The sequence below is a fragment of the Myotis lucifugus genome, unplaced genomic scaffold, assembly GCF_000147115.1.
Source record: "Myotis lucifugus unplaced genomic scaffold, Myoluc2.0 scaffold_53, whole genome shotgun sequence".
NCBI lineage: Eukaryota > Metazoa > Chordata > Mammalia > Chiroptera > Vespertilionidae > Myotis > Myotis lucifugus.
This window is the reverse complement of record NW_005871101.1, coordinates 5590005-5617451: the sequence shown is the minus strand read 5'-3', so window position 1 is coordinate 5617451 and position 27447 is coordinate 5590005. Positions and strand designations below refer to the sequence as shown.

At 34.5% G+C, this 27447-nt stretch overlaps 1 protein-coding gene across 1 annotated transcript in view; it reads right to left on the bottom strand.

The window, feature by feature from the left end:
• Nucleotides 1-26330, bottom strand: part of BCHE (butyrylcholinesterase) — a 47673-nt gene extending 21343 nt beyond the window's left edge. Inside the window, exons 1-2 of the mRNA XM_006088889.3 lie at nucleotides 26188-26330; nucleotides 20688-22212 (exon numbers count right to left, since the gene is read on the bottom strand). Coding sequence (XP_006088951.1) covers nucleotides 20688-22204 — 1517 coding nt within the window. The 5' untranslated portion in view covers nucleotides 22205-22212; nucleotides 26188-26330. The remainder of the gene's footprint in view (nucleotides 1-20687; nucleotides 22213-26187) is intronic.
• Between the last annotated feature and the right edge of the window lie 1117 nt (nucleotides 26331-27447).

Below are 27447 nucleotides of genomic sequence, written 5' to 3'. Positions count from 1 at the left end.
TCGATCAGCTGCCTCCTGCATACCACCTATTGGGGATGTGCCCGCAACCAAGGTACATGCCCTTGACCGGAATCGAACCTGGGACCCTTCAGTCCGCAGGCTGACGCTCTAATCCACTGAGCCAAACCGGTTAGGGCATCATGTTTTAAAACTCTTTGTAATTTTAAAATCTTCATCCCAACTCTTTCTTCAAAGCATATTCCATTAAACATGCATTTACCAGTAGCTTATATTATCTGTACAGTGGTGAGAATGTTATTCATGACATGGCTTTTAAGTATGTATTTATTTTTATGTTGTATCTCTTAGCTACTAGCATTATTTTCTCTTATATTATTAATCTACTCTTTTGTCTGTGTAGTTTGAAAAAAATATTTTAGGTGCATTTCTGCTTCCTATATTACAAATCAGTAATCCTCAATGGGAAGGGGGGGAAAAGGGGAAGAACAAATGGTGGTGATAAGGAGACACATCTAATTAAGGGTCATATCGAATTTATTTGTAAAACTTTAAAAAATTATATGTGCCTATCTAGAGATTTTGATAAAGATACCTGTCCTGTGTCCTATCTTTAAAATCCATGTCATGGTGACCAGAAGTCCATGTTATTCATATTTTTGTAATAAACAAACAAAAAATCAAACTGTCATTTAGAATCTGGTTTCCCAAGGCATCACCTTAACTCAAACTTTCTGCCCCTATCCTATCCCTTGACACGTATCCATTCTCAGTTTTAATGGTCCTTGTATGTGATGGACTCATATGTCTCCACATTTCTTCCATCAATAACACCTTGCTGGGCTCTGGCTGTGAACACCTAACCACTGCGTACACACCTATATGTATCATTCTGCTTTCCCTCAACTCTATGGGACCACATCATATTTAACCTCTGCAAAGCTCACACTTTCTGTGTTCTGTGATTCAGTTAATGTCCTCAACCTGCTGCCAATATCACATTACATCCTGAGGGCCTGCAAAGTACATGGTTTGGAATCACAGGCTTTGCTACCAGACTCAACTACTAAAAACTGGTTGAACTTGAACAAAGGTATTCAACTTCCCAGAGCCCATTTATCCATATATTTTTAATAAGTGGTCTCAAGGAGACCAGGTTGGCTGGGGTATAGTAAAAGAGAGAGAATCTCAACAGTAGTAGGCAAAGAACATGTCATATAGGCCCTTTTAGATAATGATAAGAAATCTGGATTTTACTCTAGAAAAAATAAGTCACTGGAGAGCTATTATCTAGACAGTGATAAGATCTGGCCTACATTTTGAAAAGCTAACTCCAACCACAGTGAGGAGAATACATTTTAGATTCACTGCGGTGGGATCAGGGAGACTGACTGGCTATTGTAAATCAGAAAAGATACATTGGTGGGTTGAATCTGAAAATCGTCTGATCTAACATTTTTTGTCTCTATTTTGAGGGTTGAGCTAAAAGAACTTGCTAATGTAGAATAGAGAAAGTAAGGGTTTACATGTAAAAAAGTTTGGGCTTTGAGTAATTTGCAAAAGTAGGAAACATTCAGAAACATAAACAGAATTCATGAGCATATATAAGGTGTTTAATATCATAGAAATAGATGAGATAACCTAGGTAAAATTATAGGAAGACAATAGGGAAGAGATCTAAGAGCTAAGCTTTGGAGAGCTAGAGGTGAGGTGAGAAGAATAATTCAATTATTCATTTATTCACTTACTGAACAATCACTCACTGACTATTATGTGCCCAACAATATGCCAGGTATACAGTTCTAAATAAAATATACAAAAACTACTGTTCTTCTTTTGATGGAAGAGAGTGATGATGATTAACATCAATCTGCTAAATAATATGTGCAAAGAGGGCCAAAATAAGAAGAAAAAGAAAATGTCAAGTGTATAGAGTATTGAAAAGGTAGCCCAGAGTAGCACCAATGAGAAGGTGACTTCTGAGTGACCTGACAAAAATGAATGATCTATTCAAGCAAATATCTGGAGAAGGAAGCAAAGAGACCAATGAGGGAAACCCAGTGCAAAAGTTCTAATTATACTTAACATGGGAGTGTTATGGTAAGTTCAATAAACAGCAAAGAAGGAAACTAGTGTACCTGGTGTGGAATTGAGATGAAGACTAGTGAAAACATACAGATGGGAGATGATGGTGGTTTGAACTTAAATAGTAACAGTGCAAGTGGTAAAGAGGGTTAAATTCCGGATATTTTCTAATCCATTCTATTTATTCATTTGTCTTATGCTGTTGAGCAGACATCACATTTTTTAAAAAAAAATCTGTTTTTATTGATTTCAGAGAGGAAGGGAGAAGGGGAGAGAGATAGAAACATAAATAATGAGAGAATCATTGATCAGCTGCCTCCTGCACACCCCACACTGGGGATCAAACCCACAACTGAAGCATGTGCCCTGTCCAGGAATTGAACTGTGATCTCCTGGTTCATAGGTCGACCCTCAACCATTGCACTATACTGGCCGAGTCAGACATCACATTCTTCACCTAAGCAATTCAGTATGCACCTCCCTCCACCTTAAAAGGACATATTCCTACTTACCCAAAACAACACTGTCGTAGCTAATAAATTTAACAATTATTTCTTAATATCATCTAATGTCCAGACTATATTTACAACTATTTTAGATGAAAAGATATGTAATAGACATTAATAATTATAAGCACTGTGTACTCTTGAAGTGAGTCCTGACTTGGTTATTTTTTTTAAAGGTCAAGTTAACATTATTTACTGACAAACTGGATGTGAGGAATGTTAAAAAGGGAGGCAGCATTGTTGATCCTTGAGGATTTTGGCATAAGCAAGTGGAAGATGGGAGTGATTTTTAACTGAGATAGGGAAGCATGGGAGGAGAATATTAAAGAAAATCATAAATATTTTAAGCTTGTGATAGTTACTACATATTTAAGTGAATATGTACATACAATCCAGGAGTTCAGGGAGAGGTCTGAGCTACAGATATAACTTTGGAAGCCATCAGAATGTAAATAGTAGTTAAAGGCATGAAACTGGATGGAATCACTTATGAAATGAATATGCATAAAAAAGAGAACATGCCCTAGCTGGTTTGGCTCAGTGGATAGAGCATCAGCCTGCAGATGGGTTCGATTCCAGTCAAAGGCACATACCTCGGTTGCAGACTCCTCCCGGGACCAGGCCCTGGTCAGGGCACATGAAGGAGGCATCCAATCGATGTGTTTCTCTCACATTGATATTTCTCTCTGTCTATCCCTCTCTCTCCCACTCTCTCTAAAAATCAATGGAAAAATATCTTCGGGTGAGGATTAAAAAAAAAGAGAGAGAAAGAACATATACAAACACTGAATTTTGGAACACTAAAACATTCAGAACTGAGAAAAAGAGGAGAAAGACCAACAAAAGACTAAAAATCAGGTTCACAAAGGTTATACACTACCTGGTGATTGCTGGGTTCCCAGGACCCAACAAAAGTAGCTGATTCAATGAGGAGAGAATGAACAAAGTTCAAACACAGGTTACGTAAGATGATTGAGAAATGACCACATGATTTGGTAACGTGGAAATTACTGTTGACAATTTTGAGATCAGTCAACATGAGGTGAATGGGATAGTGGAAAAATTTAAATATAAAATGAGAAAAGTAAGCATTTGGTAGAGATAGCTCATTTAGAGAGTTTTGCTGTTGAAAAGACTAGGAAAGTGAGGAAGTAACCATTGAACACTGTGAGGTCTTTTTTCAAGATTAGAGATATTGCATATTAGTAAAATAATAGGAATGATAGAGTAGAGAAAAAAATGATGATGGAGGAGAGAAGAAAAATAATTGTAAAAGCCAAGTTTTTGCATAGTATGAGTCAATGGACTCTGGAGAATCTAGATAGAGATGAGAGACAGAATACATTTCACAGAAGGAAGGTAGAGTTCTTTGGTGTGATTTTGATAGGTTGGTGGATATGGCGAGCTGATTAAGTCTGGGTGTATTGTTCTCAGTATAAATGCAAATATATAACTGAAAATAGGACTGGAGGAGGAATTTTTAAGCTTTGAGGAGAGACAAAATATAAATATTCTGTAGACGATTTTGGAAAATTAATTAGGCAAGGACATTTAATACTAGGCTACATTAAGGACCTTGAGTTTAAGGTCTTCAATTTATTAGCACTGTGTGTGTGTGTGTGTGTGTGTGTGTGTGTGTGTGTGTGTGTGTGTGTGTTTACAGGCACATTGAGCTATTTGATTGCAATTTATATTTAAACATAAATAAGGCTGTAATTCCTGCAGGAGGGAAGATTGAAAGAAGAGTTAAATCATTGGGTGGATTATTAGTATGAACACTGAAATAATTTAAAACGATTACATGATTTATGATAGAGAGAAGGAAAGTAAGCTAGATGCTAAAAATCTCCAGTGAATGAGTAGGATTCACTTGTACTTAAGCAGATGGCTACAGAAATATAGGAAAGTGGAATAGCATGGTATCATCTGACAGAATCTGCTTCAGTGAATTGGATTATTCTGAGGGAGAAGCAAGAAATAATATTTAAAATAGTAATGAGAATTCAGGAAGATATGTATGTACATACAATTCTGTGGTACATGCATGGTGAAATAAAAGCAGGATTATTTGAATGAGCTGAAGGGGAAAAACAATCGCCAGGATTAGCCAGACATCTCTTAAAGCCAAAGTGCAAAGAAAATGTTCAGAAGTTGAAACTGCAGTGAAGCTTGTTGTCAGACTGGGATTCCTAGAAGGAGCAGTTGAAGGGTGTGGAAGTTTGGAAAGGTGGAAAGTTGATTAGTGTTTATTTCAGCACTAGAGACCTGGTGCACGAAATTCTTGCACTGGTGGGAGGCTGTCCCTCAGCCCAGCCTACACCCTCTCCAATCTGGGACCCTCTCACAATCCAGGACTGCTGGCTCCGAACTGCTCGCCTGCCTGCCTGATCACCCCTAACCACTCCCCTGCCAGCCTGATTGATGCCTAACCATTCCCCTGCCAGCCCGATCGACCCTAACTGCCCTCTCCTGCAGACCTGGTCATCCCTAACTGCCCTCCCCTGCTGGCCTGATCTCCCACAACTGCCCTCTCCTGCTGGCCATCTTGTGGTTGTGGGCGCCGCCATCTTTGAGGGTGGGGCAGTCAATTAGCATATTCCCTCTTTATTGGCTGTGGGCACTGCCATCTTTGCAATGGTGTGAGGGTCAATTAGCATATCTCCAGTTTATTAGATAGGATAGGTTGTTAAAGGAACACAAATATATTTCAAAAAAATTAAGCACAAGGTTATATTTATTAGTGCCATAAGAGGTTTTGCTGTATATTTTGAATATTTATCTTAATGCATGCACACTCATATGTATATAAGCAGATGGAGAGAAGTTTATCTCTCTTTATATAATTTTGGAGATCTAAACACAGCACAGATGGATAACAAACAATGACCTGAATCATTAAATGTGCTTTTTTTTAGTGTTTACTTTGTCAATATTTTACCTTTCTTTTTGACAAACTTACTTTCACCACCTTCTCTTGTCTTCTTTTATTTTTCTCTTCTAATTTTCTAAGCAATTCTTCTTACTCTGAATTTCAGGCACCTTTTCTTCCTTCCTGACATTGTGTATTGATAATTATTCTAGGTCTGTGTCTCTTGTCATTCTACATAAAATACTTAGTGATCATACCTAATCCAATTAATTAAATTACCATTTATATACAAGTACCTACTCAACCTATCACCATAGATGTCTCATAGACACTAACTCCATGTGTGAAGGACCAAACTCAAAAATTTAACCCTGTCCTCCACAAGTACCTAACTCAGCAAAAGGTTCTGGCTAGTCAAGTCAGAAAACTGGATAACATTTATTGATTTTCCCTTTCTTCTCACACACTTTCTATGTCTAATGAATCACCGAACACCATGACTTATATCCATTGAATTTCTCAAATCCATTGTCAGCTTGATCTTTTTATTCTCAGCATAACCTTGATAATCTAGGTCATTGTTATTGCTGCCCTGGACCATTGCAATACACCTCCAAATCATTCTTCCTGTCAGTTTTATTGCTCACCTCTAAGCCATCCTCTCCCCTGCGGACAGGATGCTCTTCCTAAAATTCAAATTTGATAGCATTCTCTGCTGATTTAAACAAGAAAACAAACAGAACAAAATGTTTCCACATGGAAATATAATCCCCAAATAGCTGAGTTTACAAAATTTATGACCTGTTTCTGCATACCTCTCCATATTCATGTCTCCCTACACCTGCCTTCTTACTTTCTCTTGCTATCTCTATCACATTTGGGTCTTTGCAAGCAATATTTTATCTTCCCAAAAGACTCTGATTCATTGAGAAAGATATCCTTCCATAAGACTCTAGGACTGGATTGCAGTTCTTCTATATTTTATTCCATAGAACTTAGCCATATTACACTCCTTACCACTATGTATGGTAAATTGCTTATTTGTTGCTCTCTTCCAGCATTAGGTGGTAATCACCTTGGTGGAAGATCTGTGTTTTATTCTGTACTATGTTTTCCATAACATTTAGCATAGTGCCTGACACATGATTGGTTTTCAGTATATTTATTTCATGAATAAATTTATAAAATATTATAGAGATGTGGAGTAAAATTTAATATAAAATATTTGTTTTTATAATCATTATTGATGTTCATAATATCAGAAAACCAAAAAAGGCCTAGAACTAGATGCCCGAATAATGTTGCAATAGCATCTTTATCATAGTAATTATGTAGTTTATTTTAATCTGCCTGAATAATAGTCAAAATGATGAAATTTTGTTCTGGTTGTTCTAATGACCAAATTGGGTTCTTTCCATCTGTTAATTATGAAAAACTCAGTTGTAAAATTAGAGAAAATAGCTTGACAAGAACACTGTAATCTTAGAAACAACTATTATTAATGTGCTATGTCTTTGGCAGGATAGGTTAAATAGATATTATCAAACCTTTACCTTAAAACAACAATGATACATCATATTTTCCTTAATAATCCATGATATTTTTCCCATCTGTTTGATGAAATGGAGATGAAAACTCAAGTAGTATGTAATTTCCATGTCTTTCTTATTTCTGAGATAAATATTACAGAATAACAACAACAAAAAGTTTTGTTAGGTTCCTCGCTTTAGTTTATTCAATTTTCTAGCATCTGGCATATTTTTATAAGTTTAGAAGAATTCTTTAGATTTAGGTAAATTATAGTTGAATTATAATATTTATTTGCTTATCTTTATGACTTCATATAACATTCTTTTCCTTTTCCTTTTTTTTGGCTGCAATCTCCACAATAAAGACCATTTTAAAGTAAATTAATATTTTCTAGAAACTTGTTTGTCTAATAAGTTTCCTAGGAAATATAATTGAAGTTATCCCTACCTGATACACAATCATATTTAACACAAAAATATTTATAGTTTTTTTTAAAAAGTTATCACTGCACAGTACACTGAGCTATTTATTTAAAATGATTAAGATAAAAATGATGGGAAATTTTTTAAAAATTATTGATTTTTAGAGAGAGGAAGGGGGAGGGCAAAAGAAAGAGAAACATTTATATGAGAGTGAAACATCCATCGGCTCCCTTCTGCACTCCCCCTACCCGGGACTGAGCCTGCAACCAGGGCAAATGCCCTGATAGTGAATCAAATGGTGACCTCCTGATTCATCGGTTTATGCTCAACCACTGAACCACACCGCTGGGCAATCTATATGTATTTCTTAAGTTATTATAAAATTATTCCCTTTTATGATAAAAGAGTGTTATTTGGTATTTAGGTTGTGGAAGACAAAACTGCTATAAACTTTTTTTATGGTGTAAAAATGTTTCACCTTTGTTTTCTGTAGGCTATTTGGGGGTTTGAATGGCTAACAAAAGCAATATGATTGAAAATATTGAATTCCAGGTATAAAAATAGCAAAATCTAATTTCCATATGGTTTAAATATTATGTAAAGTATACCCTTACATAATATTTCATAAAGTTATGAAATATTAAAATTTTACATCAAGACCACACTACTGCCAAATTTGAATGTTCATGGGTTTCTTATGTGCCATACTAATTAAAACTTAAATACTTAAAAAACAATTTTTATTCTTTACATTGTTATATAATAAAAATTTAGTATGAATAAGTAGATGTTAAAGATTTTTTTGACATTCAAGATGCTTTACAATATGTTGTTTCACATTATGTATGTGCCTGTATAATCTGATGTAACTATTTAGATCCACTGCTCATATTTAGAATGTTTATCAGTGGTATAAGGCAAATGTGTCTTAAGTATATTCCCCCCTAACTATCTCACACATATTAAAATGTATTTTTTATAATCCAAGAGTAGCATACTTTCATATTACAGTACCTTCCAAGCTAACATACACAATGTGACACTATACACGGTTCTCCAAGAGAGGTGGTATGGTTTTTATGAGTATCAAATTTTTATAATAGTAAAAGTTGACTAAGCATGTCTAGTAGAGCATAACCCTTATTTAAATTTCCTTAACCATCAAATACATTTTAGATACATTTTAAATACATTTTAAAAAATAGTATTATCAAGCCAAGCATTATTTTGTTATCATAACTTATTGAAAATGCCACTATTTTTTGGTCTGTCATAAGAGTCAGTAGAGTTTTACACATTATTAGAATGGTGTTTTATGTTTATGATTCCTAGTAATATTAAAATTGTCATTCTTAATTATTATTGCTATGCTACAGAATTGTATTAACTGCTTTAAATACAATTTCGAGTGGGTAGAAGTGGAAGAGAGTATAGGGGGATAAATGGTGATGGGAAAAAGAAATGAAATGCAATTTAAATATAAATAAATAAGTAAATACATTCTTTATTTTTACTCCAATTACAGAAGTTGAGATTTATTCAGGGGACAAAAATAGTATGTTTAATGCAGACTATATTTATCTTACTGAATTTTTTTAAAATAGACATCTGACAGTAAGAATTAGTTTTATTATCTATAGTTATACTCAATATGAGCTACAGATAATATTCTTCTGAGTTGTGGTTTTCTAGCAGCAGACACAAAATCACACAGAAAGTTTCATGAAAGTTTTCCATATTGTCTCTAGTAGGCAGAATATGCCCATCAAAGTATGTTCATATGCACTATATATAGTGTCCAGGAGAGTTATTTCTAGTATATATACTTCCTTTATTTGAGTGCTAATATTGCATTTTAAGGGATTCACTGCAGACTTTGCATAGCTTTGTCTATAATAATAACGGTGTAATATGCAAATCAACCAAAGGACCGAACAGCAGAACGACCATCTGGACAACCTCCCGGATGACACACTAGGACACACACTGGTGCCAGGCCAGCCAAGGCTGGTGCGATGCGATTGGTTGGGGGGCCTGCCATCACCTCATGGCTCAGGCCACCCTCTGTGGGGCGGTCATTGGGGGCCGCCGTGGAACTGGGGAACTGGGGAGGAGGGTGTGGTTGCAGGCTCAGGAAGCGCCAGGCCAAGGCGAGTGCAGGAGGGGGATGGGACTGTGAGGTAGCTGGGGCCATGAAGGTGTACCCTTGCAAGAATTTCGTGCATTGGGCCTCTAGTCACTTTATAATGTTTGTGCCCATTTTGTCCTTGGGCATGTTGTTTTGTTGTCAGCTTTCCACTTTGAGGAAATACTGGGCCACTGAACACCACTAGACAAATTGCCCTGGGAGTAAGGATGCATTGCGTCATCAGCTCTGCTTCAGTGGCCCATATGGAAAATCAAGTTCTTCTGTTTAAAATTAGTAGGAGTTTTAGATGTTGGTTTCCTTAGCAGTATTTGAAGCAAGCTGTTAGCTGTTATTCCTTTTATCTCTTAAAATGTTTTTTATTCTTTAGTTTACCATTACATAAATAACTGGTGCGGTGCTTTTATATAAGACAAACTGTGCTAAGATCAGAGGATAAAACTGAGGTGGAATTTCTGGAAGAACAGAAACATCTGACTCAAAGTTAACACATGAAAGCATGCAGTTAATGTTGGTAGTGATGGTTTCCTCTGGTTTTATTTTATTACTTGTATTTTACTTGTTTTAGTTTAAATTGACTGAAATTTATTTCACGGCAATTATGAATTATGAATTATGAAGTGAAGCTGCTGCAGTACAATATCAATAGCTAAAATAAATACAATAAGTCTTTTATTTTTTTCAATCAGTCATGGAAACAGCAGCTATGTTAAATTTTAATCTGTGCAATATAAAAACACAAGCAATGAAACAATCTTGCTCAAAAGTGGAAGACTCGCCCGGGTGGCATGGCTCAGTGATTGAGCATAGACCTATGAACCAGGAGGTCATGGTTTGATTCCCGATCAAGGGCACATGCCTGGGTTATAGGCTCCATCCTCTGTGTGGGGCATGCAGGAGGCAGCTGATCAATGATTCTCTCTCATCATTGATGTTTCTATCTCTCTCTCCTTCTCCCTTCCTCTTTGAAATCATTGGCTATTTCAAAATTCACTTAGATTATATACCAATGAAATTTTAAAGATGTATTAATATATAAGTAGAACTTTTTTGTTGTTGAACTAATTTATTATATTCTTCTTTTGGATATTAAATTATCAAATATTTGCATGGATCATTTTACTATATTAACATTTAGATGAGCTTTTGCCCTTCTGATATTAATCTTTACTTTCCACAGCTCACTTAACATTTTATGGAAACCCTAACATGCAAGCTGAGCTCTCCTAGCACAAACCCAGAATGAATCTTGAGAATTATAGCCAGGACATTAGAAATTCAGGGTATCCCTTGAAAACCCACACTTGCCAATCCCTGCTGTCTGATCCAGTTGTGAGAGCCAACTCAGGTTAGTGTTCTTTTTTTTACTGTTCATCCCACCAATTGTGGGCCCTTCACTGATTGTTTCTCAGTTTCACTAACCCCTATTCCTAGGGGCTATTTTCAGTTCTATGTAGTACATCTGACATGCAGTTAGAATTACCAGATTTAGAAAAATAAAAAAACCCAAACACACCCAGTCAAATGAGAATTTCAACTGAACAAGTAACTTTTTTAGTAAGTATGCTCCATGCAGATTTATGGGACATGCACTAAAATAATTAATAATAATGATAATAATAATAATAATAATAAAATTTTGAGCTGATCTTCTAGTTTAGTTGGGTATTCTGTACTTTATCTGATAACCCTACTTTGGTATGTGTCTAGAAATATGTGATGTGTTTTACATCTATTTTTTCAAATTTCCATGACAACTCAGGAAATAAGCTTTAGCACTCCTATACTAGAGATAAAGAAAAAGGAGATTTAATTATTATTTTCTTTCCCCCGGCTACACAAAAATTTTATAGAAATGGAGCAAAGTACAGGGACGATGTACTTGGTTTCCATCCGACCACAGGGTTCAAATTGTATCTCTGGCTTCTACTAATAAATATCTGTGGAATTTTGAGCAGCTTAAGCTCTTTAAGCCTCAGTATCCTTGTCACCACCTGTTGATGATGATCATATTTCCCTAGAGAGCTATCATAACGAAAGTGAAGTGCTGAGTGCAGAGCCAGTCCTTAGTGGTTAATAAATTTTAATTAATATTATTCACACAAACAGCACAATGGGCTTAAAGTGATTAATCCAAAGGCTATTTGGTCAGTGCTTTTTTTTTAATGCTCACTCATGGATATGCTTTTATTGATTTGAGAGCAAGAGGAAGGGGGAGAGAGAGAGAGAGAGAGAGGGAGGGAGAGAGAGAGAGAGAGAGAGAGAGAGATAGAGAGAGAGATACATCTATGTGAGAGAGAAACACTGATCAGTTGCCTCCTATACATGTCCCAGTGGGGGATTGAACCCACAACCTGTGTATATGCTCTGACCAGCTACCCTCTAGTGTATGGGATGACACTCCAACCAACTGAGTCACATCGGCCAGCCCTGGTCAGTACTTTCTGAGGCATATACTGACCACACAACAATGCTAAATAATAAGAATAATATTACATTGAATAAGTGTATTTGTTGGTTAAATACTTATTTAATAATGATATTATTATTTTATACAAATAGTATTACTCAAGGGCTCAGTTATTTTTATTATGACATATTCACTTTATTTTAACAAATTAATTTTTCTGACATCGCATATTTCCCTGAATGCTAAAGGACACATAGAAGACACTACAGCACTTGTTACCTGGGTCAGTATTTTGTTACTACTTTTACTAGCTCACATATCCAAGGTTTGTCCCCGAGCTGCTTGTCTTGCTGTTAGTCTCTGACCTCTGGGACTATTGTAAAATTGCTTGCTTCCTGCCTTAGTTCTCAGAATATCGCTGCTTCCAATTTGTCTCTCATCTTCAAAAATAAAAGGTTAGTTCTTTAGAATTTAGGTCACATGACAAGCCAATAGGTTCCAAATGGTAAAATACAACCCTTTATGTGGAATAAATATAGGGTGAGCAAAAGTAGGTCTACTAGTATGTTGTCAGTATAGGAAACACGGTTTATTCCTGTATTATTATTTATTCATTATTATATTTATTATTATTAACATACCTTTGCCCACCCCTATATCAAAAATATTTCATGAAAGCCTTTTTTGGTGTTCAAAATATATGGGTGGTGTTTTTATTTTTCCTTTGTGTCCCATCTCTTGATTTTCTCCGTTTGTGCTCCACAAAATCCAAGTTGCTAACAGCCTGACTTCTAACCAAGTGGCTTGCATTGTATTTAGGTGCACTGTTTTCTTAAAATGAAATAAGCAATGGAAGAAAACAGATAGATAATTATAATGCTGACACAAAACCAAATTAGTCACATTAATCAATGTACCAGTCCCATCAGCCCAGAAACATATTGCAATATTCCCCGTATAAAAGCAAAAACAATCATTTCACTTCAGAGTAAAGCTCTTTGACAAAGTTGATCCAAGCTGCAATTTTAATTCCTTGCCTCCCTTTTTGTGTGTGTGGAATATTCATTAAGGTTTTTGTTCCCACCATTCCTTCAAAATATCACATCTTAGACACCAGTAACCTTCATATTTCCATACCCACAGACCTTTATACACAATTTCATATAGTTTTCATTATACTCATTCCATAATTGATACAGTTATTAGCTCTTTCCTTGAATGTTTTCTTCATTTGGTCTTGGGGAGATATTATGTACTAATTGTTCTTCTAATTCATTGGCTACTTGTTATCTCTGTTGGTTGCTCTTCTTCCTCCTGACATCTAACCTTGGAGTACTCAGACACCTGCTCTGTCTACAACCTCCATAGATGATATAATCCTGTCCCATGGCTCTTAATACCATCTTCATGCTGTTAGGTATCAAATTTATCTCTAGTCTCTATCTCTCTCTTGAATTCCAGACTTCAGTGTGGAATAGCTAAGAGAAAATATTTAGTCAGTGCATTTTGTTCTTTGTGAAATTTGAAGTTATTACTTTGTATCTGACAAGTCTTTTAAAGTATTATATTTTTACTATGCTTTTAATAAAACATAATTGATTAATTAATTCTAAAGTCCGACTGAAGTTAAGATTTACAAATGTTATAGTTTTTCCAAATACAGAACTCACTTGGAAAAACATAGAAAACAAATCACATTACTTCCAAGTATATGGATCCAATAAATAGGATTTTTCATTTTTCAATGAGCGCCCTTATACTACAAAAACATTAGTTGTTCCCCTCTTCACTGTGATAGAGTATTTTGAAGCACTTAGTCAAACATATTTTAGTTTTATAGCTATTTCATAGATGTAGCCCTTTGGGGATCTGGTTTCTTCTTCTCCTTCCACTGTCACTGATGGTAAAATATTGCTGCACTCTGAAATGGTTTTGCAAGTGATCTTATGTACACTTTAAATTGTCCCATAATGTAATTCTTCCTTTTCTAATAAATTACACTAATGCATATATGTTTTTTCACCTACATTTATATTTTATCTGGTAAACTATAAGTACTATAACAGGAACACTCAAGCTAACATTTATTGTTTCATTTCTTGTAAAACAAGCCCTCACCTATTTCCTAAGGGGGAATGAAAAGACTTGAAGTAATAGAACATTAATGTCATCATGACAGCGATAAAATAAATCCAAAGGGATTTGAACCCTCGCCCTTTTGCAAAGTCATCAAAATGTCCCAGCTAGGTTAATTATGATAATGTACCACAATAATTATAGAACCAGAGGTTAAGGATTTTTTTCTTTACTCTAGAAACCACATGAACTATTAGTTGTCAGAAAATATAATTATAATCCTGATAAGAATTGGACTAGATGGGCCAGATAACAGACTTTCACACACTTACACTTCTGTCTACATGTCATGATGTCTAATTTTAGTCTGTTCTCTATCCTTACCTCTGTAACATTAACCAGGCAGGTATCAGCGTGCTAACATGTTAAAATTATAAGTCTGCAACCAAGTGCATTTCCTAAGTATATTTAATGAGTGCTTTCAGTAATTCATAGTGAAAGCAGCCTGGTAAGTGGATAATACAAGGAAATGAAAGTTAATAATCTTGAGTCATAGTTAATCTTTGTTCTTCCACCTATTAGCTCCAATTCCCTTTTCTTCTATGGCCCACACTTTCCTCCTCTAAAAAAAAAAGTGTTAGACAATGTCATCATTTCAGCATTTTTTTATTCTAAGAGAATTCATATATTTTGTTCTTCATCAGTGTAATTGTACCATTCATGTTAAAAATACCTTTAGCTCTTATTCTGAGTATATTTAAGAAATATCTTATTAAGAAATGTGTTGTCATGAAGTCCTAGAATATTATTCTTTAAGTTGAAATATATAACAAAAGTAGATTCAAGTGTAACTTGAAAATTAATTTCTTGGTGAAGAGATTTGCATAAAATCTATATAATGATACAGGCACATGCTAAATTCCTATACAGAGATTTAGCAAAAGAAGCCCTAGGTCTCCACTTACACTTTCCTTTTGAATTTCCTCAGTTTTTCTATTGCCTTTTGGAAACATAAAATAATTCCAGAAAATAAAAATCAAGGAATACACAAAAAATACAAATATATCATTTTAAAAATAAGTAGGGTTAAAATATTATTTAATTGATTACTTTATTATTTGTGTCATATATAACTAAACAAAATAGAAATGTACCTGTTAAAGATTAAATATAACTAAATCAACTTCACATTATACATATTAAAATTTGTTATTATTGAGTACATTTCTAGTGGTATAATGAAGTCATGGTAATGTACATGAAACACCCATCCCTCAGTGTGTGTGTATGTAAATATATCTCCCAAATAATTCAAATCAGAAAGTTCATTGCTCTAGAAATATGAAAAATATGTAATTTTTAGCAATTATTATTATAATTTACTATACAGAAAAATGCTTATTTTTAAATGGTCTCAATTATTTCAGTAAAATCTTGAGCACTAAGAAATGATGGCTTTGCATTTAGTTTAATCACACCTGCTGAGTGGTACAAAAATCAGGAACTATTTTATTTTTTGGAACTGAAATCTTAATAATATATTTTTGTTTCCTTTTAATAAATCATTTCTTTTGTGGTAAAGTGCATTACAATGTAAATGAATAAATAATAAATAAATTACATGAAAATAGCAGCAGGAATGATGCTGTGAAGTTACTTACAAGTACATTAATTTTTTTGTTTGCATGATATCAAAGTAGTATAAAATAAAAGTGACTTGCATCATAGCATTTATTTCTGACCAAAGCATGTTAGGAAACATTAAACCTTTTAGAGGGGCTCTGAAGAAATAAATTACCACCAGAAGAACAAACACAGAAGCATGTTAATTGCCTCAATTTTGCAGTTTATTTCTTTGAAAATGTAATCGATTAATTTGTTAAGCCTGAAAGTTAAATAGTTGCACATTATGTGGTAAAAACCAAATTTAATGTTAGATAAAAATAGATTGAAGTGGTTTGTACTTAGTAGAGGAAAATTTGAATATTTTTATGGAAAAAAAGGAATGCAATTTCCTGTCATTGATAAGGTATATTTCAATATGTCAGTAAGGGAGGTATTTTTATATCCCCATTTTACAGATAAGAAAAAAATGTAGGAAATTTCAATAACTTTCCTAAGGTTATAACTATAGAAAGATTAACATTGGACATAAAATGGTAATCACATATGAGAGGAAGACTGTAACTGTGAATGGCTACCCTTGATGTAGTCCAAGAGGAGCTCTGAATATAGCCCCCAGAGAGGACAGCACCCAGAAGATGCTTTACAACAGTAGGAGATATCCAGAGGGGTCCTGGAACAATATCTTCCTCTATCTCCCATGATGCTCTTATTGGATTTTGGCTTATTTTTCTGCTTTAGCTGTTCTGGTTTCACTGATAAATCGAGTTTGATTTCATCAGTTTCTGTATCACTGAGATAGTGCTGCAAGGATGCCATTACGTGCTGCTAAGTTGAATTTGACATTCACCAAATTATTGCTTGGATGAATAACTGATGGATATGTTATATTGATATTTTAACCTGTATTACTATAGGATATCGGAAGGAATGCCCATATGGACCTGTGTGTTATTTGGGTAAGATTTTAAGTTCACTTTCCAAGATGGAATTGAGGTTAAAGCAGGAACAATCAAAATGCATAGAGGTTCTAATTCTAATTAACAAATATCTAACATATACCACAGCTTCTGCTTTGTAAGTAATCTCCAACACTGCAACTAAAGATACCAAATTTGAACACCATTTAATGTTACCACAGAATAATGTTTTCTTTATTTTTGTCAAGAAGTCAAATTATAAGCGTTTTTAAATACAGTCAAACCTCAGTTCTCGAATGTCTCCCATATCGAACAATTCGGTTCTTTCTTGTCCAATATGTTCATGGAGATGGACAGGGATGTTTTGCTTGTCAAACAAAACTTTGGTTCTGGACCCTGCAACCCTTTCCTACTGATACCTGTATGATCAGTCATGCCTCTCTCAGATGCAAACAAAGGAGAAAACATGCAAGTATTACTTTTCTCACATTGTTAACATCTCAGGAAATTGTGCTGTGAATATTTTTGTGTTTTTTATTTTGTTGTTTATTATTATTAAATACATACAGTAAGAAGGTTAGTGATAGTAGCAAAGTGAAAAGGAAAGTTGAGAGAACAATGATAGAGCTTAGACATGTACTATATATAAGAAAGGTTAAAACAGAGAATCATTTGTGGGTCTGGCTTTTTAAAAAAATTTATCCTTCATATTAATCCTTTGTAGCCTTTTTTACATCAACTAAAACTATTTTATTATTTTCACTTTTGTATGAATTTTCAGAGGAAATCCTGCAGTGTATAATCTCTTACTACAACTGGATTAAATTAGAAATCCACAGCAAAATTTCTAGAAATTATCCCAGCAAATAACTACTAAATATTTTAGTGACAAAATAAAACATCACATAGAAAAATTCAAAATTATTTTGAACCTAATCATATGAAACATATGTTATATACTTGACATTATTTAAGGAGAATAATTTATTAACACATTTTATAAACCATGAACTTGGAAACTAATTTTTCTGAATGGTAATTGTAACTCCTAGTTCTACTGTTTTTACTTTCTTAATGTATCATATTTGGTTAATGTGGAAGTAGAAATCTTCTTATTGACATTTGAAATGAATAATTCTTTGTTGTGAAGCTGTCCTATGCATTATAAGGTGTTCAGCAACTTCCCTGGTTTTTACCTTAGTAGCAACCACACTCCCAGTCATGACACTCAAAAACCACTGCAGACATTATTCTCTGGACTGAGAACCACAGAGTTAGATTTCTAAATCTAAAACTTTTTTAAGAATATATTTTTATTGATTTCAGAGAGGAAGGGAGAGGGAGAGAGTGAAATAGAAACATCAATGATGAGAGAGAACCATTGATCAGTTGCCTCCTGTACACCCCGTAATGGGGATCAAGCCCATAACCTGGGCATGTGCCCTTGACCATAATCAAACCTGGGAGCCTTCAGTCTGCAGGCCGGCGCTCTATCCATTGAGCCAAACCAGCTAGGGCTCTAAATCTAACACTTAACATTGTTTCCATTGGAGTTTAGTTAACCATTCTAGGCTTCTATAAGTATGCTTTGATAAAAGATAATGCACACCAGGAGATTCACATTGTGGTTGCCATGATGTCAACTCTAAACAAATATGAAGTATCTATGTTCAACTGTGTAAATATAGATTATAAAGAAACTCATCAACTAACATGATATCTTGTTATATCTTGTTAAACTCATCAACTAACATGATATCTATAAAGTTTACTTTAATCTTCTGGTTTATAATCTTGCTTATATGAATTTAGCATAATAATTAAAATGTGTCAACCTCCATTTATTTCCCATTAACATATGTTAATCAGAGAAGGAGGTAAGGATTAAGCACTCTATTTTATTGTGTCAAAGAGTCTACTCTCTCATCTGTCACTATCTGAGTGCCATAAACAAAACATTTACCACATTTGATATGCAGAGTTCTCCATTGTGACATGAGAAAATATAAAGTCCTTAATGACTTCAATATGCAAAATATGAAGTCCTTTAGAAATTATAATAATCAATAATTTTAAGAAATCTTCCTTAAATTATTTATAATCTCTATAAGAAAGAATTAAAAACATATTTAATGATTTCTTATTGAATATAGCCTTTAGGGAGAGAACTGAATAAGATATTAAGTAATTCTAATTCAGATCTAGAAATAAGATGATCCTTCTTAAGCAGAAATTTAAATTGATGTTGAGAAGGCATAAGCTGTTGCACATCAAGATATTGCACAACCTGCCCGGCCCAAGTGGCTCAGTGGTTGAGTGTAGACCTATGAACCAGGAGGTCACGGTTCAATTCCCAGTCAAGGCCCATGCCAGGGTTGGGGGCTTGATACCCAGTGTGGGGTGTGCAGGAAATGGCCAATTAATGATTCTTCGAATCATCAATGATTCTCACTCATCATTGATGTTTCTATCTCTCTCTCACACTCTCTCTTAAATCAATAAAATACACTTAAAACAGGTATTGCACAACTTTAAATAGTATAATAGCCCATGTACCTCATAAAAATTTACATTTATTATTCATACTAGCCTTTAGAGATTCTCATTCAACCATTAACTACATAGTAGTTAAGTATATATACCCAAGTCAGTACTTTAATGAGTATCCAATATAACCACAATTTTTTTTTTCTCCCACGAAGCTAGTTTAGTCTAGTTTAGGAGGCTCAGGATACAATGAAAGCTAGTAAATGGACAAGGCACAGTCAATAATTTCTATGAGAGTGAAAAGGTAGTCTGAAGCAATTACAACTCTAGGAATTAAAGATCTGCTTAATGAAACATGTAGCTTCTGATGACCTTAAAAATATAGTAGGGCTTGTATCATTTAAAAGGGTAGGAGTAGATGTCCTAAACAAGGCGCATAGCAAGAACAAGGCTAAGCTTGAAATCTTTGGCATTCATGAGATAACTGTCCTAGCAAGCAGCCAGGTGTTGTTGGGGAAAATGATTTGCAGCAAGATTAGAGAGGCCTCTAATGCCAGATGGAAGAATTTTAACTTTATGCACAGTGGATTAGTATCATTTTTTTAGAATTACATCATACAAGTATTTTGCAACATGGAGTAAAATAAATTTCAAATGGGAATTGGAAAAGAAAACCAGAATGATATTTCTATCAACATTCCTTTTAATACGAGACAGTATCACAGATTGACTCAATGCATCCATTAATTGGTGAGTTTCTATAAGCACTGCTTTTAAAATAGATTTCCAAATTTCTACTTTTTCTCATTCTAATTCACATAAGGTATTCCACTGTATAAAATTCATTTTTGTCCTACAAATACAGTTATGAAAAAAGCCTATTTTCTGTACATATACTTTTTATATTTAGAAAATATAGTAGAATATATATTCAAACCGATTATTTTTTCCTGACTCTTGCAGACATATTACACTATTTGTAATGTATGAGGGAAAATGTGTTATTTGGTAAGTTTTCTGATGATTTTAATCAGCCATACGACTACTCTAGTGGAAAACGGCTTAGATAAACATAAGGAGCTTTGTAGCTTCTGTCCAGCACATGTCACCTAAAATTTCTGAGCAAACCTATTAGGGGAAAAAATTCCATAAAATGGAAAACTGTACTCTAAGGTCAACCCCACCACCATCTTGCCTTTGGTTTCCCTGAGCAGGTGTGTGGTTCTTTATGTTATCAGGTACCACTGTTCCCATGCTTATGAGAGTGAAAAGATACATTTCTACTCTTTTCTAAACCAATGAACATTAAGAACTTTCAGGTTAAAAGGCATGCTCACAGTAGTTTTATTTCTCAAGCTACACATCTATTTCCATACAAACTCTGTCTTAGATTGCTAAAGTGCTCTGTGGTATTTTGGAAACGTTATCAGAAAATATTTTTCATAAAAGTTCTTTGATGATCTCTTTCAGGCATGCTGATGCAAGGAATTGAAATTCACTACATAGTAAAACACAAAATCAGCTAAAGTACAAAAAGAATAAATATTTAAAATGTTCCTGTGCTTTTAATGAAGTCTACACCAAGCACCAAGCAAAGCTCAGCAAAACAAAACAAACAAAACAAGATAAGAACAATTACAACAATGGCCACTTACCCATATTTTGCAAAATTTGCCCAGTGTTTCATTATGGATCTACTCAAAATTTCTTCAGATTTTGTGTAATTTACTCTTCTTTCCAGAGGTAAACCAAAGACAAATTCAATTTCGTAACCATGCATCACTCCCATCCATTCAGGCCAAGGAAGTTTGGAGGATCGGTGTTCAAAATAGTAGAAAAAGGCATTATTTCCCAAATCTGAGAACTTTTTGGTGAACTCCAAGGCAGGGCATATGAAATTGTAATCCCCAACAACATCATCCAAGGCTTCACGGTACTTTTCAGCTCTTTGATCATCTGACCAGTCCATGTAATGGAAAAGGATGGATTCCCTTCCAAATTCACTCACTCCTCGAAAAAATATTTTTAAACTTTCTTGAAATTCTTTTCTAGTGATGATACTGTTGTTATCTTTGCTGAAACCAGGGGCACCATATACTAAAAACGCTGTCCCTTCATCTTTATTAACACCCACCAAGATCTGGGTTTTTTTGAACTGTCCAAGTTGGAGTAGTGTGTCTGGCATGTCAGTGAGAAAATCACCATCCACAATGGGGCCAAAACTTACTGACAAGAGAGTATCATAGGGAACAACAAATACTTCATTCAGAAGAATTTCCTGGGGGTCTTTATTTCGAAGGCATTTGATGATCTCCGTCTCATTTTCTCTAAAGCAACCAATAAATTTAGCTAAGGTCAATGTTCTGTTCTTAGCTTCATCAAGAGATGTTACTGCCCAAGGGGCATTAGCAGACCCACTTTGCAGAATCGCTCTGGTAAACAGTGGGTGGCTTCTAGGGGAAAGTAGGTGAAGGCTAACTGAAGCTGCCCCTGCACTTTCTCCGAAGAGAGTTACACTTTTAGGATTTCCACCAAAGGCTGCTATATTTTTTTGGACCCACTGAAGTGCCAACTGTTGGTCAAACAAGCCCATGTTCCCTGGTGCCTCTGAATTTCCTGGTAAAGCTAAAAATCCTAGGGCACCCACCCTATAGTTCATTGAAACTACAATAACTCTCTCAACTCGTGCCAGGAACTTGCCATCATAAACAGGTAACGATGATGTTCCAGTTTGAAAACCACCCCCGTAAATCCATACCATTACAGTAGCATTTTTTGGTTTAGGTACTGGAATCCATACATTCAGATATAAACAGTCTTCGCTGAGGTCAGTATTTGGATTCCACATCTCGGATCCAAGGAAGCCTGGAAAACTTTGATCTGTGTTCTGATAGCAAGAATTTGCATATTTTGTGGCATTCCAAATATTGGACCACTTGGCCAAGGATTGTGGCTTTTTGAACCGAAGTCTACCAAGAGGTGGCTGTGCATAGGGAATTCCAAGAAAGGCTGTTACTGTGCCCCCAAGAACTGACAAGTTCATCCCTCTGACTTTACCATTCTTGGTTGTAATGATGACGTCTTCTTCAGTGTGTGATTTCCCAATAAGCATCCAGAGCAGAAGAAACATAAAAAGAAGTTGGGTGCATACGATTGTACCCTTGCTCTGCATATTGGTTTCTGAAAGAGAGGTAAGTAGGAAGTTTTAACAGCCTTATGCATCTGGCATTATGTTTTATAGATAATAACAAACTAAAATGTAGTGCTTCTAATTAATTATACAAATGATGAAAACTAATAAATCTTGGACCACTACAAAGGTTTATGTAAAAAAAAAAGATAGGAAACAGTTGGAAATATTTTAGTTTTCAATTTCAAAAACAAATAGTGGAATGAAAAGTAGACACTATTTCATTTTGAAAAAAATCATTATAAAACTTTTACAAGGAAGATTTAGTATTTTATAGGGGATATTTATTTCAAACATGTATATATACTTCTTACCATACACAGCCCCACCATAAGTGGCATTTAGCGGTAGTCTATTTATTACAGGTAAAATTTCTACTTTGGTTAGAGGAGAAAATACAAGCCCATGTATTCTCTGAAATATGTACATGCTGGCTGGTTCTTGACAGAAATGTGAAGTAGGTTAAGAAGCTTTAAGGAACCTTAGTCTTTTATTGTCTTTTTCAGTTTCCATGATCCCTTCTGTGGTTCTTTTTGCTTAGAGGGTTCTTCCTCCATTCAATCTCAGTCTATGCTCAGAAGAGATTTTGGACAATCTATTCATTGCCTGTTAAGTAACATAAAATAGTTGCCTTTTATCCTATATAGTATGACAACTAACAAATCTGTTATCATTATAAGACCTATACAAGAAAAATTGGAAGTAGAGTTCTGTGTATATACTAGAAGCCTGGTGCACAAATTCATGCACCAGTAGGGTCCCTCAGCCTGGCCTGTGGGATCAGGCTGAAACCGGCTCTGAAATACCCCTGAGGGGTCCTGGATTGTGAGAGGGCAGAGGCCAGGCTGAGGGACCCACCAGCACATGATCAGGGTTGGGGAGGGACACTGGAGGTTGGCCAGCTGGGGAGGGGCCGTGGGAGGTCTCCAGGGCATGTCCGGCCCATCTTGATCAGTCCAATCGGCCAAACCCCAGTAGCAAGCTAACCTACCAGTTGGAGCATCTGCCCCCTGGTGGTCAGTGCACATCATAGCGAGTGGTTGAGTGGCCTTAGCATATCATTAGCATATTACAAATGCTTTGATTGGTTGAACAGATGACCAGACAACCAGACACTTAGCATATTAGGCTTTTATTATATAGGATACCAGTTAATTTCTCTGATATTAAATAATCAGGAGGTCTTCTCTACCTGAATTATAATGTCAATGGAGAGAACCAGTTGCTAATAATATAGCACATGGGAGAAGATGCTGATTTAGAAAAAATTTTATACTCAGGGATTATTCAATAACTGTTAATTTGATTTATTAAAGTATGTGCGACTAGTGAGGTTAAATGTGTTAGCATGGTCAATATAAGCCTAATTCACCTTCATGTTACCTATTGGAGAGTGTTCCATACAATATTCTTAAATCTAAATTTTAATACTAAAATATGCATTTGTCCACATACTCATTGTTAGTATAAGCAAATATTTGTTATATAGCTGCAGTATTTATTTAAATAAGCATTATTTTGTCCTTTTCATAATCTGTTATTCTCAAACTTAACTTGTTGCTCTGTAGTTTTACCATTAAGAGATGTTTATATTTTTAATATATGCCATCACATCATTAAACATTCTAAAGAGAAATAATTGAAGGTAGCTATGAAAATGTTAGTCTATATCTCTAAATCCTTATTAATAATTAAAATATTCAATAAGACACAATTGTTCTTTTCTTATTAATTCTGGTACAATTTGACTACTATCACATTAAATAAACACTTTGAACATTAAAAATACTTAACATGTTTATCATAAAAACTGGTGTGAATTTTCATGCTAAGTACAAAGAATTATCTGAATTTAGATCAGTTAACTTATTGTAATAATGTATAACATTTGAAAGAAAGGCAGGAATTATGTTTGGAACTACAAAAGGAAATGAATGATGGTAGTGAGAAGGGAGGAAATCTGAAAGATAAATACCATAGTATTCAAAGGTTATAAAATGCTCCAGGATATAAAAATCTACTGGAAATTTTGAGAAAACATTATAAACTTTTAAAAATATAACTTTCAAAATAAAAAAGGTAAAAAGAAATTTCCTTCATTTTGCATTTTTATTTCAATTTTAAAAGTAGTATCAGAATTCCTTGACCAATTTTCAAAAGAAAATTGTAATGTTACAGTAGAAGATATGTGTGTTAGAAAATGATTGCTATAAAGAGCAATATATACCCACATATGTTCCATAATTGAGTATCAACCAAATTTTCAAAATAATTGGCCAGCAAAGGACTTCTTAAAGAATGGTCAAGCAAATATTGGTAATAGTTTTTTCTGAGTATAATTTTCCAGTATTTTAAATAGTTATAATAGAATATATATTTCTTTATAAAAATTATAGCTCTTAAAATAGTGGTAAAACAGCTACTTGGATAATGTGATCTAGCACATACACTGCTAAAATGAATTTGGTCAAGTTAAAACAACTAAGCCCTTATACCAAACCTAGAAAGCTTGTTTTGTTGCAGGCTAAGTGAAGTGGGGAACTGAGGCAGTCTATTTATAAATAGACTATACCACTGTCTTTCAGAGATTCTTCAGATACACATGAGGTACTAAAAGGATGTATGCAGATAGAAGAATCTTTATTAGGTGTCAGCAACATAAGATCTGTATCCTCAGTCGGAAAGAACATTCACAAACTTTTCATTGTGTGAATAATTTGAACGTTTAATATTAGAGAGATATCTTGAGTCTCTTTGAAAGGTGAACTTGTTTTTAGGTTGACATCTATTCAATTATAATTCTCTTACAATTAAAGAAGCAGGACATTATAAACAAACAGTAACAACAAATCTAGGAGAATGAAACAGAACTTTGTAAATCTGATTCGAAATTTTATTTGGCATCCAAAAGGCCATGTTACTTCAAATTCACAGAGATTCTAAATATTTTTATTTAAAGGATAAAGCCACTCTCTAAAAGTTCATGTTCATCCTTAAAAAGGTAACTATTTATACAGGTGAACTACAGTTTATATTATGGAAGGAGGCATTACACAGGCTAGTAATAGTAGCTCCAAATTGAGCTTATTGTCATGCATTATATTCATAAGCATTTGAAAGGCATACTCTAAAATCTGAAAAATAATAATACAAATAGAACTCATAAACAATAAATTTTTTTTCACATTTAGTTTGCTTTTAATCATTCATACAATTTATACTTAATGCTTAATCTTCTGGTGAAACAAGTACTGACATCATCAAAATCAAGGTAAGTTTACAAGATTAGAATATGGGCAGAAGTCTATATTTGCTTATAGTCTCTATAATAATAAAAATCATAGTAAATGTAAAATATTTTGCCATAATTTACACACATATTGAAAGAGGACAAACAAGAAAAAGGGGGCACATTTTGTAAATCAAATTGGGAAATAGATTTTCCTTTTAGATATAAGAAACTTAGACCTTTCCTTTCCAACTGATACTGTTAAAGTTTCAGATGGTAAAGTGTTGATTAAGAAAAGTACCCTGTCATGCCAGACAATAAGAGAACTATTCTTTTCATGAAACTTAGCAAAAATAGAGTAAAACTAGTCTAAGACCACCTTTTTAAACTATTTTAAGGAGAAATTCACTAAACAGGGTAAACCATTTTTGCTCCGGGAGGGCACTAAGAACCTACACAACAATGATTCCACAAGTGCTACGGTTCTTTATACAAAGTTAAACAAACTCACTGTTTCCTCAGCAGTTAAATGGACTCAGCCTATGTTCCCTGAATAATATAAGGATGTGATGCAGGTGCCTGCTCACTTGCCTCATCTGTGTTTTTGCAATGACTGTCCCCCCACAGAGCACCAAAGGGGCACAGTAAACACGTGCAGGGATCAGGATCCTGCTACAGAATGAGTTTCACAGAAACTTGCATCTCTATACAAAGATGTAAATTCAGAGCAACTTACCCGACTCACTGCAACAAAAGATGATAAAGTTTGCAAGGCGTGGAAATCATGTGTTACTTCAGGGAAATGCAGTATGCAGCTGCTGCTCCAGCCTGTAAATTGGACTGCACTGACATTACAATCAACTGCTACTGACAAAGCTCGCGAGACTTGGCAGCAGCTACTAGCTCTGGGAGCAGCCAATCTTTACTTTCTGACATCTGTTCAGAGGCTAATGGTATGAATGCAATCGTGATCCATTTACAAAAATATTACCGGAATCATGGCTTAAGATTGCAGGCACTCATCTAAGACGGAAGAAATAAAGAAATAGAAGCTTCTTTAAAAGAAGCTGAAATTGAACAGAAAATGAACGTGTGTGTGTGTGTGTGTGTGTGTGTGTGTTTTAACACTACCCAAACTTTTAAAGATTTGTTTCCCTCTTTTATAGATTATATATTTTTCTTATGCTCAGTTTAAGATTTAAAGACGAACATGTTGTTCTAAAAAACGCTGTTATTGAAATCTCTGTACCTTCAATCTGTGCCAATCATAAAAGAATGTAAAAGATAAATAAGGAAGCAATAACTGGGCAGGTAAAGATATGAAAACAGAAAGATTAGCTACACTAACTGAATGAATGTCTCTTATATGTATGTCCTTTCAACCCTCACACCTCAATACTTATTTAAGTCTCAGTAATTTTCTTTTCAGGGGCCCTGCAAGCAGTCACATGTATTGAGAAGCCAGGGTTTTCTGGTCAAAACAAGAAAAATACCAAAAACAATGTACCAAACTCTATGGAAAAGACACACTTATCACCTGAAAGGGTGCAAGTTCTTGAGAATGTGTTTATGTCTTTCAGGCTTATTTTTCTCAAATTAGAACTTTGGAAAAATGAAAAACAAATTAACGGTTTAATGCCTGACTTTTCAATGCAGTTACATTCTTTATATTTTGCAAATACTAAATGCTTTAGCTTTTAATTTTCTCACTCATTCTTGGCTCACTATGGAGTAACCAGCAGGCAGTAATTGTAGGTAAACCCATTTTTGCTTTTTAATATTTTTAAGATTTCAAGCATGCAATATAAGAACTGTCATGTTATTGATTCTACCTTATGCCAGTCATTGTAATTGACAGTCTCCATAAATATTTTACTCCAACAAATATATGTGTTAAATATTATTAACCACAATATTAGTTGATGAAGCTCAGAATTATAAAGATCAGAAACTTGCTATATATCTTGTCACTAGAAGCTGTTAGAATCAGAATGTT